Source organism: Nanorana parkeri, unplaced genomic scaffold (assembly GCF_000935625.1).
Source record: "Nanorana parkeri isolate BGI_ZX_2015 unplaced genomic scaffold, ASM93562v1 scaffold10, whole genome shotgun sequence".
NCBI lineage: Eukaryota > Metazoa > Chordata > Amphibia > Anura > Dicroglossidae > Nanorana > Nanorana parkeri.
In genome coordinates, this window is record NW_017306278.1 from 4,812,923 (window position 1) to 4,826,872 (window position 13,950).

At 45.9% G+C, this 13,950-nt stretch overlaps 1 protein-coding gene across 1 annotated transcript in view; it reads right to left on the reverse strand.

Moving 5' to 3' along the window:
- The window catches only part of PHLDA2 (pleckstrin homology like domain family A member 2), a 2,809-nt gene extending 1,105 nt beyond the window's left edge, over positions 1-1,704 (reverse strand). Inside the window, exon 1 of the mRNA XM_018555163.1 lies at positions 1,230-1,704. Coding sequence (XP_018410665.1) covers positions 1,265-1,645 — 381 coding nt within the window. The 5' untranslated portion in view covers positions 1,646-1,704 and the 3' untranslated portion in view covers positions 1,230-1,264. The remainder of the gene's footprint in view (positions 1-1,229) is intronic.
- Between the last annotated feature and the right edge of the window lie 12,246 nt (positions 1,705-13,950).

Here is a 13,950-nt window from a genome sequence, read left to right on the forward strand (position 1 = left end):
TCTTTTCCTGTGCACAAAAAGAAAAAAAATTATGTAAAAATAATTGATGGATGTTTTTGGAATCTGCACAATATATATAGAATTCTCTAAATTAAGAATGAAAAGCATGCGACCCTTCCTGAGTCTGTACTGGGGCTAGGCACGCTGCTGGCTTTTGTTCCTGTAGCATGTGCATGCCATGAGATCCTTTTTTTTGTCACCGGCACTTCCTCAAGTCACTGACGCGACAGAAAAATCACATGGCATGTAAAGAAGAATACATGTTCTTCTAAAGGCTATTTTATCCATTTATTAGATAATAATACCTAATGTCATTACTGTTTCTAAACACTTTTTTATTTCTTTATTATATAATACTTATAATTATATATTTTTTTTATTCATTATTATTGTTATTCATTATTGTTTCTAAACACTTTATTGTATCAAAAATACAATAATTCTGTGTGATAAAATTACTTTTGTGATACCATAAAGACATGTCCTCAGCCTGACATATTGAAATCAACAAAATACAGCCAATTTCGTAAGAATTTGCAACGTTTGTCTTTCTTTTACCTGAATTTGGTTACAACCCAAACTGCTAGAACTAGCAATGGCTGCTCAAATTAACATATAGGAATGTTATAGTTTGAAGGTTTAAGCAACCGCTGATTTAGGCTGGGGGGACAACAATCTTGAACTTTTTCCTAATTTCTCAGATGTCTCAGTATATATATATATATATACATATGAGATATAATATATAAATAAATTGTATTGGCGATTGAAACAAGTTTATGTAACAGAGCTCTATTTGACCTTTGTTCTTCTATATGAAATGCTGCTTTCAAGGCATGCCTGGACATGTAGTTCTACAAGTCACGTGGGTTACTACCATGCTATTAGGTAAAAGGTGTCATGGTGGAGTGTTAAGTAAATTTGAAGCTTTGTAATGAGGGATATAAGTTGACTTCCTCTAAACAGGCTAAACAACTGGCTATAGGTTACGTTCTGGTTTGAAACCTAAAAGTCTCCTAGGAGAGACAAAGGTTGCCTATCTGTGGAAGTCAAGGTGGACCATGGTAGGTAGTCTATGGAGACATATGGGTTACATTGTGATTGGCAACTTTTCATTTGGAAGGACAAAGGTCGCCTATCTGTAGTATCCAAAATGGACCAGGATAGCCATATCAAGAGATAGAGAAAGCCTTAGCCCTTGTAAGAGCTAATGGGTCAACGGTTCTCACCTGTTCCATGAGGTTGATGATGAAGGATCATTGGCTCACACACACGGAGCCACCCTCCTCTCGCTGTTCTGACGCGACCTGAACGTTTGGATGGCTTTCTTGTTCTGGAAGTCGATCAGAGCCATGGTGATGGCCGCGTTCCAGGTGCTTTCATCCGGGCAGCGGAAATCTATCTCCTTGTTGTCCGTGGTGACAATGGTGAAGTAGATGTATCTGCCCGTCCTCTCCACACAATCCAGCTTCTTGATGGACTGGAACTTGAGCTCCTTGCACTTGCTCTTCTTCTGGGCATCGGCGAACATGTTAAGGCTGTCCCTGGTCAAGACGCAGAGCTTTTTCCTCCAGAACTGGAGGAGGTTGTCGCTCCTTTTCTCCAGCTCGCCTTCCATGATCACATCGGACCCCTGCATTCTCATTCTCTGTTGGGTTGCTGGTTTGGGGCAGTTGCTAGGATGCTGGTCCACAGTTGGTGGCTTGAAGCAATCCAGGGGACAGAGAGCAAGTCCTGGAAGCTTGGGGCTGTGTGTGCCTCTCTCCGGCTAGGTGTGTGAATGGGAAGAATGAGGAGATATGTTAGCATTTATCTCACTTCTCACGCCACTCCTTCCCAGCCCTCCAGTGACGAGCAGAGGAATGCTGTTCCTCCCAGTGCTTAGTCACTGGTCTCCTTCAGTGTCTGGGATTGCACTCACGCACTGTCACACCCACTGGCTTTGAACATTAGCTTCAGCTCCATTCATAAGAGAAGCCAGGCAGGGGAGAGGAGATCCCCTCTCTAATTCCTGATCCTGAAAGCTTTCTGGCAAATGTCTCACCGCAAGCAACCCACCGAGCTCAGACCAACACACCATATCACAGCATCCTTCTGCTGTAGACTTAGGGGCACCCATAGAAAGAGCAATGATTGCTTGCTATTGATTGCCGGCCTATGGCAGCCCATACATGTGACATTGGATTTGAAACATCACCAAGATGAAATCAACCATTTAACATTAAAGTCGGACTCACCTGTAGAGCGCCCTTCCGATCACAAAGCTGCATCGATCGACCCTTTGGCATGGGTGTGGCATCTCTTCCCTTTTGTGTGTTACCTTAGAAGAGGGAAAATAATTGTGTTTTGATGTTTTTAGATAAATAAATAAGAATAAAGAAATGGAATTAAAAATGAAAATAAAGAAATAGAAAATAAAAAGGCGAGATACGATCATTCGATACAAAAATATACAACTCTGTGTCCTCAAGTTCTGGCATGCCTAATCTTCCTGCTTTTGATCTAAGCAACTTTTTGAGGATCTCCATTGGACAAAGGATAGAATTAAGAGATTTCATTGTTTTATCGAATTGATTGTAAAAGAATATATTCGTGTTACTATGTGAATGATCTGTATAAGAATCGTCCTATTCTTCCTTAGCCCAGCAGACCCATAGACCAGTGTCCCTCCATGTAAGCAGTATGATGTAGGTGGAACATTTCAGCTGATGGTTGTCCATCTCCACTCACCGTCCGAGCGAAAACCTTTGCAGCCAATTGAAATCATCGTTCAGCCCTCTAAGCCGATGTCTGCAGACAAATTCACAGTCTGATAATCACCAGAAATGGGTGTAATTATTGATGAATCATTTGCTGAAATGCTGGTGTAGCCATCCCGTGGGAACTCTCGTTATTGTGGAACCAAGGTCTTCAATCTTTCAGCCGGGCAACAAAGGATCCTACAGATCGGGGGAAGGCAAACTCTGGATCTCCGGCTGTGGTGTAACTACAAGTCCCATAAGGCATTGCAGGACTCTAACAGCCACAGGCATGACTCCAGAGATGCATGATGAGATTTGCAGCTTTACAGATGTAAGCACACTAGGCCAAAGTGTAGAGTGCCCTGCTAAATGCTGATACTTGTGGTTCTTACTTGTGGTTCTTACTTGTGGATCTATACCAGGGGTGGGCAAACTACAGCCCTCCAGCTGTGTTGCAACTACAAGTCCCATAAGGCATTGCAAGACTCTAACAGCCACAGGCATGACTCCAGAGATGCATGATGGAATTTGTAGCTTTACAGATGCAAGCACACTAGGCCAAAGTGTAGAGTGCCCTGCTAAATGCTGGTAATTGTAGTTCTTTACCAGGGATAGGCAAACTCCAGCCCTCCAGCTGTGGTGCAACTACAAATCCAATTGGGCATTGCAAGACTCTGACCGCCACAAGCATGGATCCCAGAGACAGATGCAGGATGGGATTTGTAGTCACAGCTGGAGTGCCTACCCCTGCTCTATAGTAGTCCCCTTGGTTCCTCCCTTGGCAGATACATAAAAGGTTACAGCACAATAAATGTGATTTTCATACACCCTAATACATAGCATTAAGGCTCCAGTCACACCTATATTTGAGGTGCAATTAAGTATTCCTGTCTCAGAAACGTGTGATTTCCTGCTTCCCTAACCTGCCATTTACAGGTGTCAGTTGTCTGGAACTCTTTACCCCAACCGGTCCGTCTGTCTATCACCTTGACTGCCTTAAGGCGTTCCCTAAAGACTTATCTCTTCAGGGAAGCCTATCCCACCTCAACCTAAACGCTCAACCATCACGTTCCTATACAATTCACCCCCACACACCTCCCTCCTCATGTATCCCTGGCCCCTCCTCTTTTAGAGTGCAAGCCCTCAGGGGCAGGGCCCTCCTTCCCATCTTGTCTTGAATTGTATTGTGATTGTAATGTCTTCCTTATATTGTAACGTGCTGCGCAAACTGTTGGCGCTATATAAATCCTGTAATATAATAATAGAATCAGCACTGCAGGTATCAAAAGGCATGCTGATGATTAACGAGGGTGACCCATAGTTTAGCAGAGGCTGCGCCTTGTAATTACAAGTCATAGGCTGATAAAAACTAAAACGTGCATCCCTAACCTCACATTACTAAGGACTGAGAAGGCATGCTGGCACTAGTAGTTCTAGAACAGCTGGAGGGGCATGGTGGAGGAGACTAGTGTCCGGACATGCTGGGACATGATCTCTTAGGACACAAGCTGCCTATTGATCAGAGTGATAGTGACATGCTGGTCTAGCTCCACTAGAACTGGAGGGTGGTAGTGAGCAGACAATAAGTACTATCCTTGTCGCACTCCTTACCGATATGTCCCTTGTAGTGGGGGGTGCTCGCAGTGACCGCGGATGGTGCAGCGAATGTCAGCAATTGTAGAAATGTCACCGGCACACCAATCCTTTTAAGATAGCAAAAGCTTCATTTATTGAAGTTTTTTGTCATATGACCAAACAAGCGCTTTCGGGACCGCACAGGGTCCCTTCATCAGGCTTTAGCATTGACGAAGGGACCCTGTGCGGTCCCGAAAGCGCTTGTTTGGTCATATGACAAAAAACTTCAATAAATGAAGCTTTTGCTATCTTAAAAGGATTGGTGTGCCGGTGACATTTCTACAATTGGTAGTGAGCAGAGCCACTTGTCTAAGCCTCCAGCTCTATGCCATAGATGAAGTCAGCTGTATAAAGTCCAAACAAAGAGTCTAAGAGCCCAAAACTTGTAATATTAGTGCACAGAACAGCCAATGCATTTGGGAACCCAAAGCCGCCCCTTCTACAAAACAGATATGGACACCTATGAATTCCTTCAACATAATGGACGATAATAAAGACTCACTGAGTTCCCCTTAACTGTTTGGCTCCATTTGGCTTTCCAGAACAGGTTGCTGTGTTGTCACACCGAGCCCGGAGGATAGCGCAGTGTTTGGCCTCTTCCTGCACCCAGACACCACCATGTGTCCCTCTGGTACAGGACCGGTTTCGTACAGTTTCAGCAGGTTCTCTCACCGGCAGGGAAAAGGAGGCTTCCTCTCGGCACGCTGCTTTACAAGCCAATTTAGAGACAAAAGAAAACAATAACATTTTACATGTCTTCTCGTTACTGTGTAACTCCGTCTAAAAAAAGAAAAATGCAATGAAATGCATCTCATAATAAACGCACACAAAGCCGACATTCACCTGTATAGCAGCTCTATTGTATGTGTAGAAGCCGGATCGGACCAGAATCCCATCTGATAGGTAGTGTGCCTGGGGTCAGTGTGAGTGTGCCTGGGGTCAGTGTGTGCTGGAGGTTCTGCAGCTCCAGACCGAGATTTATAATATGATATAAAGATACATAATCCAATTATCAGACCGTCCTAAATGGGCACACGCCCAGCTACTGTGACCCTGGACCCTCACACTATTCCTTTACCCTCCTGCTAGCCCTAGAACTAACGCTCACCCTAACACTAACCCTCAACCTAACACTATTCTATCTGTAAAAAATAAGTAAAGGCAACTGGATGTGCTGTATTTTTCTTGAAGACTTTTTACTGGTCATCCGACCGGCTTTCTCAATTCAGAATGACTTGTACAAAAAAAAATATACCATGACCTGGATGACTGAGAACCTTCACACACTCACACTATTCAATTACCCTCCTGCTAGCCGTAGAACTACCCCTCGCCCTTCTACTAAGTCTCACCCTAACACTATCCCTCAACCTAACACTAGCCTTCAACCTAACACTATCCCTCATTCTAACACTATCCCTCACCCTAATACTAACCCTCACCCTAACACTAACCCTCAACCTAAGACTAACCCTCACCCTAACACTAACCCTCAACCTAATACTAACCCTCACCCTAACACTATCCCTCACCCTAACACTAACCCTCAACCTAATACTAACCCTCACCCTAACACTATCCCTCACCCTAATACTAACCCTCACCCTAACACTAACCCTCAACCTAACACTAACCTTCAACCTAACACTATTCCTCATTCTAACACTATCCCTCACCCTAATACTAACCCTCACCTGAGCCCTATCGCTATTTCTCATCCTAGTTCTGATCCTTGATCTAATCCTAACACCAGTCTTCATCATAACCCTCTTGCTAAACCTAAAATTAATCCTAACCCTAACATTCTTGGAACCCCTAATCCTCACCACACCCCTAACAACCATTGAAGTAATCACCATCCAACCAACCATCCCCCTAACACCAACCGTCACCCTAACACCAACCGTCACCCACCATTTTTCACCATGTGGTCAGTCTGAATTGCCCAGAGTTGTGACCGCATTACTGAAAGGGACTTTCCATCTTTAGATGACTTCAGTCCTCTGGCATGTGCAAAGCTCACCTGTAACTTCTTCTGGCTTTGAAGCTGCCTTGTGGGCCTCTAGTCTAGGCCATGCCTGTGTATTTCTTTTGCCCTGAGGTAGGTCGCAGAGCCATGCAGTGTGCACGACAGAGCTGAGATTCTAGGTCATGGCAGCGATTACACCCAGCCGTGCCTGAACAAGGGGAATGTGTAGCCTGTGAGTGTTTTCATGCTAAATTTACCAGTTTGGCTGAAGATTACTTCTAATAACGATGTCTTCAAGAAGAGACTTGTCACCTTGTACTTGTATTATGTCTAGTGTATTTATCTCGAGCAGCAAGCAGCGGCACATCAGGTGTAGGGAAGAATGTCCTGCATGCTATTGTTCCCGGGACACTCCCAGACACACATGCCAACACAAGCAGACCTAAACCGGAGCAAAGTAGCTACATGATAGTTACTGATACATTGCGGCGATATCTCGCTAATGTTTCACACCATCCTGATCTGATAGATAAACTTTGTGTTCCCTTTATACAACTTTGCCTGCTTAAAGTGAACCTGTCATGGGGGCTGCCGTTGCTGATGTCCTTTGCAAAAATGCTGGCTGCTTTCTGTTTATACTTCACTGCACTTCTGAGGCACTAACCTGGGGAGAAAGCAGGTCCCATCTCCATACTTGTCCCTGGGGGGAGTCCAGGGCTCATTCGCAACCATGCCTATCATGTTTTAACTCATGGTAAGGCATGTGCTGAGATTTGTCTCCTCCCAGAAAAGTGCAGTGATTGTTAGCCATCACCCCCCCCACCCCCACCCCTGTGTGTATTTTCTCCTCTCCCACCCCAACGGGAATTCTCTCCTCCCACCCCTGTAGGGATCCTCCCTTCTGACCCATGTAGAGATTCTCCCTTCCCATCAATGCAGGGATTCTCCCCTTCCACCCCTGCATGGATCCTCCCTACTGACCCCTTTAGAGATTCTCCCCTCCCACCACTGTAGGGATCCTCCCTTCTGACCCCTTTAGAGATTCTCCCCTCTCACCACTGCAGGGATCCTCCCTTCTGACCCCTTTAGAGATTCTCCCCTCCCACCACTGTAGGGATCCTCCCTTCTGACCCCTTTAGAGATTCTCCCCTCCCACCCCTGCAGGGATCCTCCCGTCTGTCCCCTTCAGAGATTCTCCCTTCCCACCAATGCAGGGATTCTCCCCTCTCACCCCTGCAGATATTCTCGCTTCCCCTTTGTTCCTCCAGTGCTCATTGAAGGAACAGATGGGAGGGGGCGGCACAGCTGGCTCTAGAGAGACAGATTCAGCTGTCAATCAGGCAATACTGTCAGGATCTTTCCCGTAGAGCTGCAGCTAACGATTATTTTCAAAATCGATTAGTTAGCCGATTATTAAGTTCGATTAATCGGTTAATCGGATAAACAATACAATACATTTTTAAAAATGGCTCCAGTGATGGACTACTAGTTTGTATTGAGATTGCACTCCATCACAGGAGCAAGCTTGGAGCGGTAGAAGTAAAAAAGAAAAGAAAAAAAAAATAGTGGTGTGCAATATAGTGAAAAGGAAAGTGTAAAATTATACAGCATTGAATGCAGAATGGCACCGACTATAGAGGACTACAAATCCCAGCAATAGTACATTATAGCTGGCGGTATTCTGCATTGCACTGTATAATGTACTATTGCTGGGTTTTGTAGTCCTCTATAGCTGGTGGTATTCCGCATTGCGCTGTATAATGTATTATTGCTGGGATTTGTAGTCCTCTATAGCTGGTGGTATTCCGCATTGCGCTGTATAATGTATTATTGCTGGGACTTGTAGTCCTCTATACAGCGCAATGCAGAATACCACCAGCTATATTAGGAGCACCCAGCAGTGTATAATGTATTCCTCTATAGCTGAGGTTCAATGCTCTGTATAATATACAGAACAGTTTATTACAAATCAAACATCACTGGTCAGGGCCATCCCTACCCTATTCCCTGCCTGGGGTGGCCAGGAGAAGCGGTGGGCTAATGTGGTCCAGTCCGGGTTGTCAGCCAGGCAGGAGTTGGCGGGAGGCAGAGCTGTTAGCTGGGGGGAGCTGTTAGCTGCCAGTGCTTCCACCCCCCTCCACACACCTTCTGTCCCCCCCGAATAAGATGCCACAGGCTGCCTCATTATGAGGACGCTCCTGTTATTGGTGTCCCGCTCAAGGTCCGCCCCCCCTGACAATTTCACCCAATCATGGCCTTAGTCATAGAGATGAGGGCAGACCTCTCTGCAAATGCAGCCAATTTATTCTACTGGGTCTCTGCTTTCAGAAAATATATTTATATAATAATATATATAATAAATATATTATATAATTTATAACATAATATAATTTAATATAATACCTAAAATAGGCCTTTTAACCTGTGTGCTACAAAATGCACAAATTGCTCTGGCAGCAAAATGGTTAAACGTAGTACAAGTCTATGAGGCGGCCAGGCAACGAGAATTTTCACGCGGTGATGATCACCGGCAGCCCTCGTAGTGTTCCCCAGCACAGTGATTCCTTATTTAGAATAAAACAAACTCAGCCCACGTCTATCCGCATGTCATGTATCCGAAACACTTAAATAAAATATATATACGAGACACAGGGTGACGCCATCCTGCGTTGCACTTCCCGTGTAATGTCTACGCCATTTCGCAAACCTCCCCCCCTGCGTTGCGTCTGCAGCAGGTAAACAATGGGGCCCTTTGACGCTGCCTGCATAGGGGACACAGGGCCGTGCACATGTAAGGACTTGTCCCAGCTCTGGAATTTGTTTCCCTTCTGTAAATATAAAGTTCCTCCCACGCTTCGCCGGGCTCCCAGATGAAATCTGATCTGTGCTGCAAACTGAAAGAGACGCCCAGAAAATGTCATTCTCAATATTCCGGGCGTTTACGAGGAAAAAAAAAAAAGAGTCATTGAGTCAGGGCCAATTGTCCCTCCACGCCCTTCGGTTCCCTTTTCCCAGCTTGACGCAGAGAGAGAAACAAACGACGAGAGAGGAAAGTGCAGGAGATAGATGTACAGTATAGGTGTTCTAGGACTGGGGGTACAAAGGTAGAGTGAAGGGGGGGTACTTCTTTATGAAAATGGCGGTCGATTCCCACCACAATAGGGGGCACCGTGTCAGCAGGGAAAGAGTTAAAGATGAACTCCAGGCAGATATAGAAGATACAAAATAATGCAACTTTGTATCCAATAATGTATTGTTATTATACAGGACTTATATACAGGGCCAGATTTCCAACCAAGGCCAGGCCTTGGGGCAGCAGGGAGTAGAGGGGCAGCAGGGGGTGTGGATGGCCCTATCGGGCCGTTCCCGGGAAGGACACGTTCTGCATGTGATTGTACGCAGCAGCCTATGGGAGGACGCGGCCGTACGCTGTCATACAATAGCAAGCCATACGCACAACCGAGCTGCACATCCGTGCGGGTGCTGGTGTCCATGTTCGGACGCAGACAGGATACATCCTGTCTGCGTCCACGTATGGACTTCCGCACCCGCTCGGGTGTGCATACGGCCACGTCCTCCCATAGAGAAGAACAGGCTTCTGCGTGAAATCTCACGCAGCACCTGTCCTTCCCACGATCGCCCCGATACGGCCGTGCATGCCGCACGGATCTGTACGGCCCAATTCTAAGATGTGTAAATGAGGCCTAATGTAAATCGCTGAGCAAACTGTTGGCACTATACATCCGATACAGAGAGAGAGAGATGTAAGTGTAGATCATGGGGCCCTATGGCAACATTTTTATGGGGCCCCTTGGTGACCTCCCTACTGTCATATATATTATAGTCAGGTAACAGGCGAGCTGTCTGCATTGTCTCCTCCTGTATATCTGATGTCAGGCCTTGATTGCAAATGTCACAGGGGGGTACAAGGTCAGTGTCCACAGCAACGTCTGCAGTACTTAATGGGGCCCCCTTCCCCCCCCAGGCCCCATAGCAGCCGCAAGAGCTGCTATGGCTATTGTCATGCCACTGTACATAGATATACTGTATATATTATCTCTGTATTTAGCTGTCTGCCTGGAGTGCAGCTTTAAAAATACATTGCAGTTGAGTGCCTACAGGCAGGGCAGCTCCACGACTCTGCTCAGCACTCCCCAGCTGAACCTCCTCAATAGAGAATATGATTTTTCCTGGACAGTCAATAATATTTTCCCCTGAATGGGATCAAATATAAATTAAAGTGGAACCAGCATCAGATATATTTGTTCCTGAAAAAGTAAGGTAAGTAAGGGCGGGGTATAACCAGGGACACATCAATACCAGTAGTAGTATCGGTGCCGATACCGAGTATTTGGGTAAGTACTCGTACTTGCCCAAATGCTCCGATACCGGAACTTCCGGGGCCACAAGGGAACATGGAGCTGGGTTCCAAGCCAATCAGGAAGCCCGGGCGGCGAGCTATTACACGCCGCCCGGCTTCCTGATTGGCCAGCTCCATGATCTTTGGCTGACTCAATGCTGATTGGCCAGGAAGCAGCGACGTTTCGGGAACCAAGTGGCTCCCACCTGATCTTTGGGTTTGTTTCTGGTCAGGAGTGAGGTGGGATATACCTTGGACATATGAAGGATGGGAACGGCTACAATGGTGTATGGATATCACCTTCATATAGCAGAGCGCATCATACCCAGAGTCAATATCTTGTATCATCCAGTACAGGATATTGACTCTGTAATTAAGTTGGATTGCCAGTGACCATTCACCCATCCTTCATACGGCGCGCACAGGTGACTGTACTACTCTCCGGCACAGGACGGTGACTCACGGCTGAATGGGCCAGAGATAAGGACAGGAATGTTCAAACAAGACTTACATTGGGCAATTCGGCACGCTACCAACCACCAGCTTGGAGGGGGCGGGGCAATAAGGGGTGTAGTAGGCTGCCATTTGTAATTATGACTTAAAGAGACCCTGTCACCAGACTATTTATTTCAGCAACAAGTTTCCCATAAGATTATAGGAACATTTAATATATTTTGGGCATGTTGACCTGTAATAGCCCTGTACCTGATGCTATGTGCCGCCATCTTGGATGTGGTGTCAGCAGACTTAGAGCTGTAGCTCTATAGTACTCCCCTTATCACATTCCCCAGGTGCTACATAAATGGTTATGTAGGGAGGAGAAGGGAGGGGAGCTGGGCTAGCACAGGCAGTAATTAGATACTCGCAGAAGAGGAGGGGACTATTTTTTTTAGTTTTGGATGGAGCGTGGAAGGGTCACGTCTTCATTCCTGGTCTGTGTCCCTGTTGGGAAGCTCTCTGATTGTCCTGTACACCGTTGTCACTGAGATAGAAAGTGACGGGGGAAATCTAATGTTGAGTTGTCACCAGAACAGGAATAGAGGGAATATCTTCCAATAGGGACACTAGTTCTCGTGACAACTAAGAGGGAAGTTCTCTCACTTTGGAGGGATTTCCTCTCACTTCCTGTTGTGTCTTCAGAACAGTCATCCAATGGGGACACTTGTCGTGACAACTTAAAAGGGAATTCCCCTCATTTTAGAGAGATTTCTTCTCACTTCCTGTTGCATCTTCAGAACATACTTCCAATGGGGACACTTGTTTTAGTGACAACTCAAAGGTGACTTACCCTCACTTCCTCTTCTATCTCCAGAACAGGAAGTGAAAGCCCCTTCCCAAAAGGACAGAGCAAAACATTATCTAATCATTCTCTATCCAAAACTTTAAAAAAAAAAAAAGAATTTGGAAACAAATTGTTTTCGATTAATTACATTTTATTATAATTTCATATTTTTATTATATGGCACGGGCCGTAAGACCTTCTTTCTCCAACCCTGTTTGTAAAACAATTTCATTGGTCCATTTATAAGGCAGGGAATGTGCCTTTCACCAAACATTCTCAGGTGGAGAATCAGTAACTAGCATCTGTCATTTAAAACACATGAACCTGGAAGATTCTCTACCAGAGAATGTTGGGTGAAAGTCACTTGGTCATTTATGAAACCACTTAGCCGGGATTCCAGGAGGTCGTTTTGCCCCCAAAGCGGGAAATCACTTTACCTTCTCGGATTGTTAATCTTTACATTTGACCTTTCAGTAAACCGGCTCGGTGGGTAAGGGATCATTACAGGCAATTGGCTCAGTGGGTAAGTGATCATTAATGACAATCAATTACCTTTAATGCCGGCCGTGATTCGCCTTCTTAGATACAGTAATAAAAAGGTCAAATGTTTTATGTGGCTGATTCCCAGCAATTGAAACTGGTGCGATTGCCATCGCTTTCCCACACGGTTCAGGGCGGATGAGCCGCGCACCCTCCCTCCATTAATTGTGTCATTAAACTAGAAAGACTTCAGCGGGCCGAGTTCTGCATTGTTGTCTGTAATCAAGTTTAATTAAACTCTGAACTGTGCAGTGATTCTCACCTCCGAATATTACAGCCGGGCGAGCTCCATTCATGTATCTAATTGTGGGAAGATAATATGAATACAGAAAACAGGCAGTTATACTGGTGATGGAACTCCGGGATAAGAAAATATTGTCCTCATACAAGTCATGTGTATATCTTCCAGATCTGTGCAGTAATCCAGTGTGAGACTTGGAACTTCCTGTAATAAAGACCGGTCACTGCTGCTCTCTTCTCTCCTTGAACAGGTCTTGTCTCCGCCCCCTCCTGTAATAAAGACCGCTCACTGCTGCTCTCTCCTTGTGCAGGGTGACTGGTCTTGCCTCCGCCCCCTTCTATAATAATGACCCGTCACTGCTGCTCTCCCCTTGTGCAGGGTCACTGGTCTTATCTCCTCCCCTTCTATAATAAAGACCGGTCACTGTTGCTCTCTCCTTGTGCAGGGTGACTGGTGTTGTCTCTGCCTCCTCCTGAAATAAAGACTGGTCACTGTTGATCTCTCTCCATGTGCAGGGTGACTGGTCTTGATTCCTCCCCCAGTCCCCCTCCTGTAGTTTTTCTACAGGCAGCCTGTAGTGGGAGGGGCCGGCTGGGCTCATAGGAAGTGGGCTGAAGGACGCCGGGCATTGTTCAACCCGGAAGACAGGCAGCACTGGACCCGTGAGTGAGTGAGATGGGGTGAGCTTTGCAGCCAGAGCAATATTTTCCTGAGTCCAGGGTGGGGGGGGGGCGGAGTCTTGACACTCTGGCTTCACAGGAAGTGGGCTGAATGACTCTGGGCATCGTTCATTATTTCCTAAAGTCAACCATTTGTATCCCTTGATTTCCCAGGGCTGCAGAACTACAAGTCCAAGCATGACCCCCGCCAGTTGTCTGCGGCTTGTCTGCACTTTAAGTCGGGTTTTTAGAACTGCTGGAGAATTGTTGGGTTGACTGAGCAGGATCATCGTTCAGGTGCGTCATCCATGACATCATAGGGGGGTTGTTAGACGATGTCACAGCGCTCATAAATCCGGATCAATACCGCGCAGAGTACCTTTTTGGGGGATTTTCGCTTTCTCACTGACGAGGTGAATGACTCATTCTTCCCACACAGATCATTCCATTCCGGATAAAGTTTCTTATTTTTGCATGTTGACATTTTTCATCCACGCACGACGTCTGTTCTTCCCATCTGGAG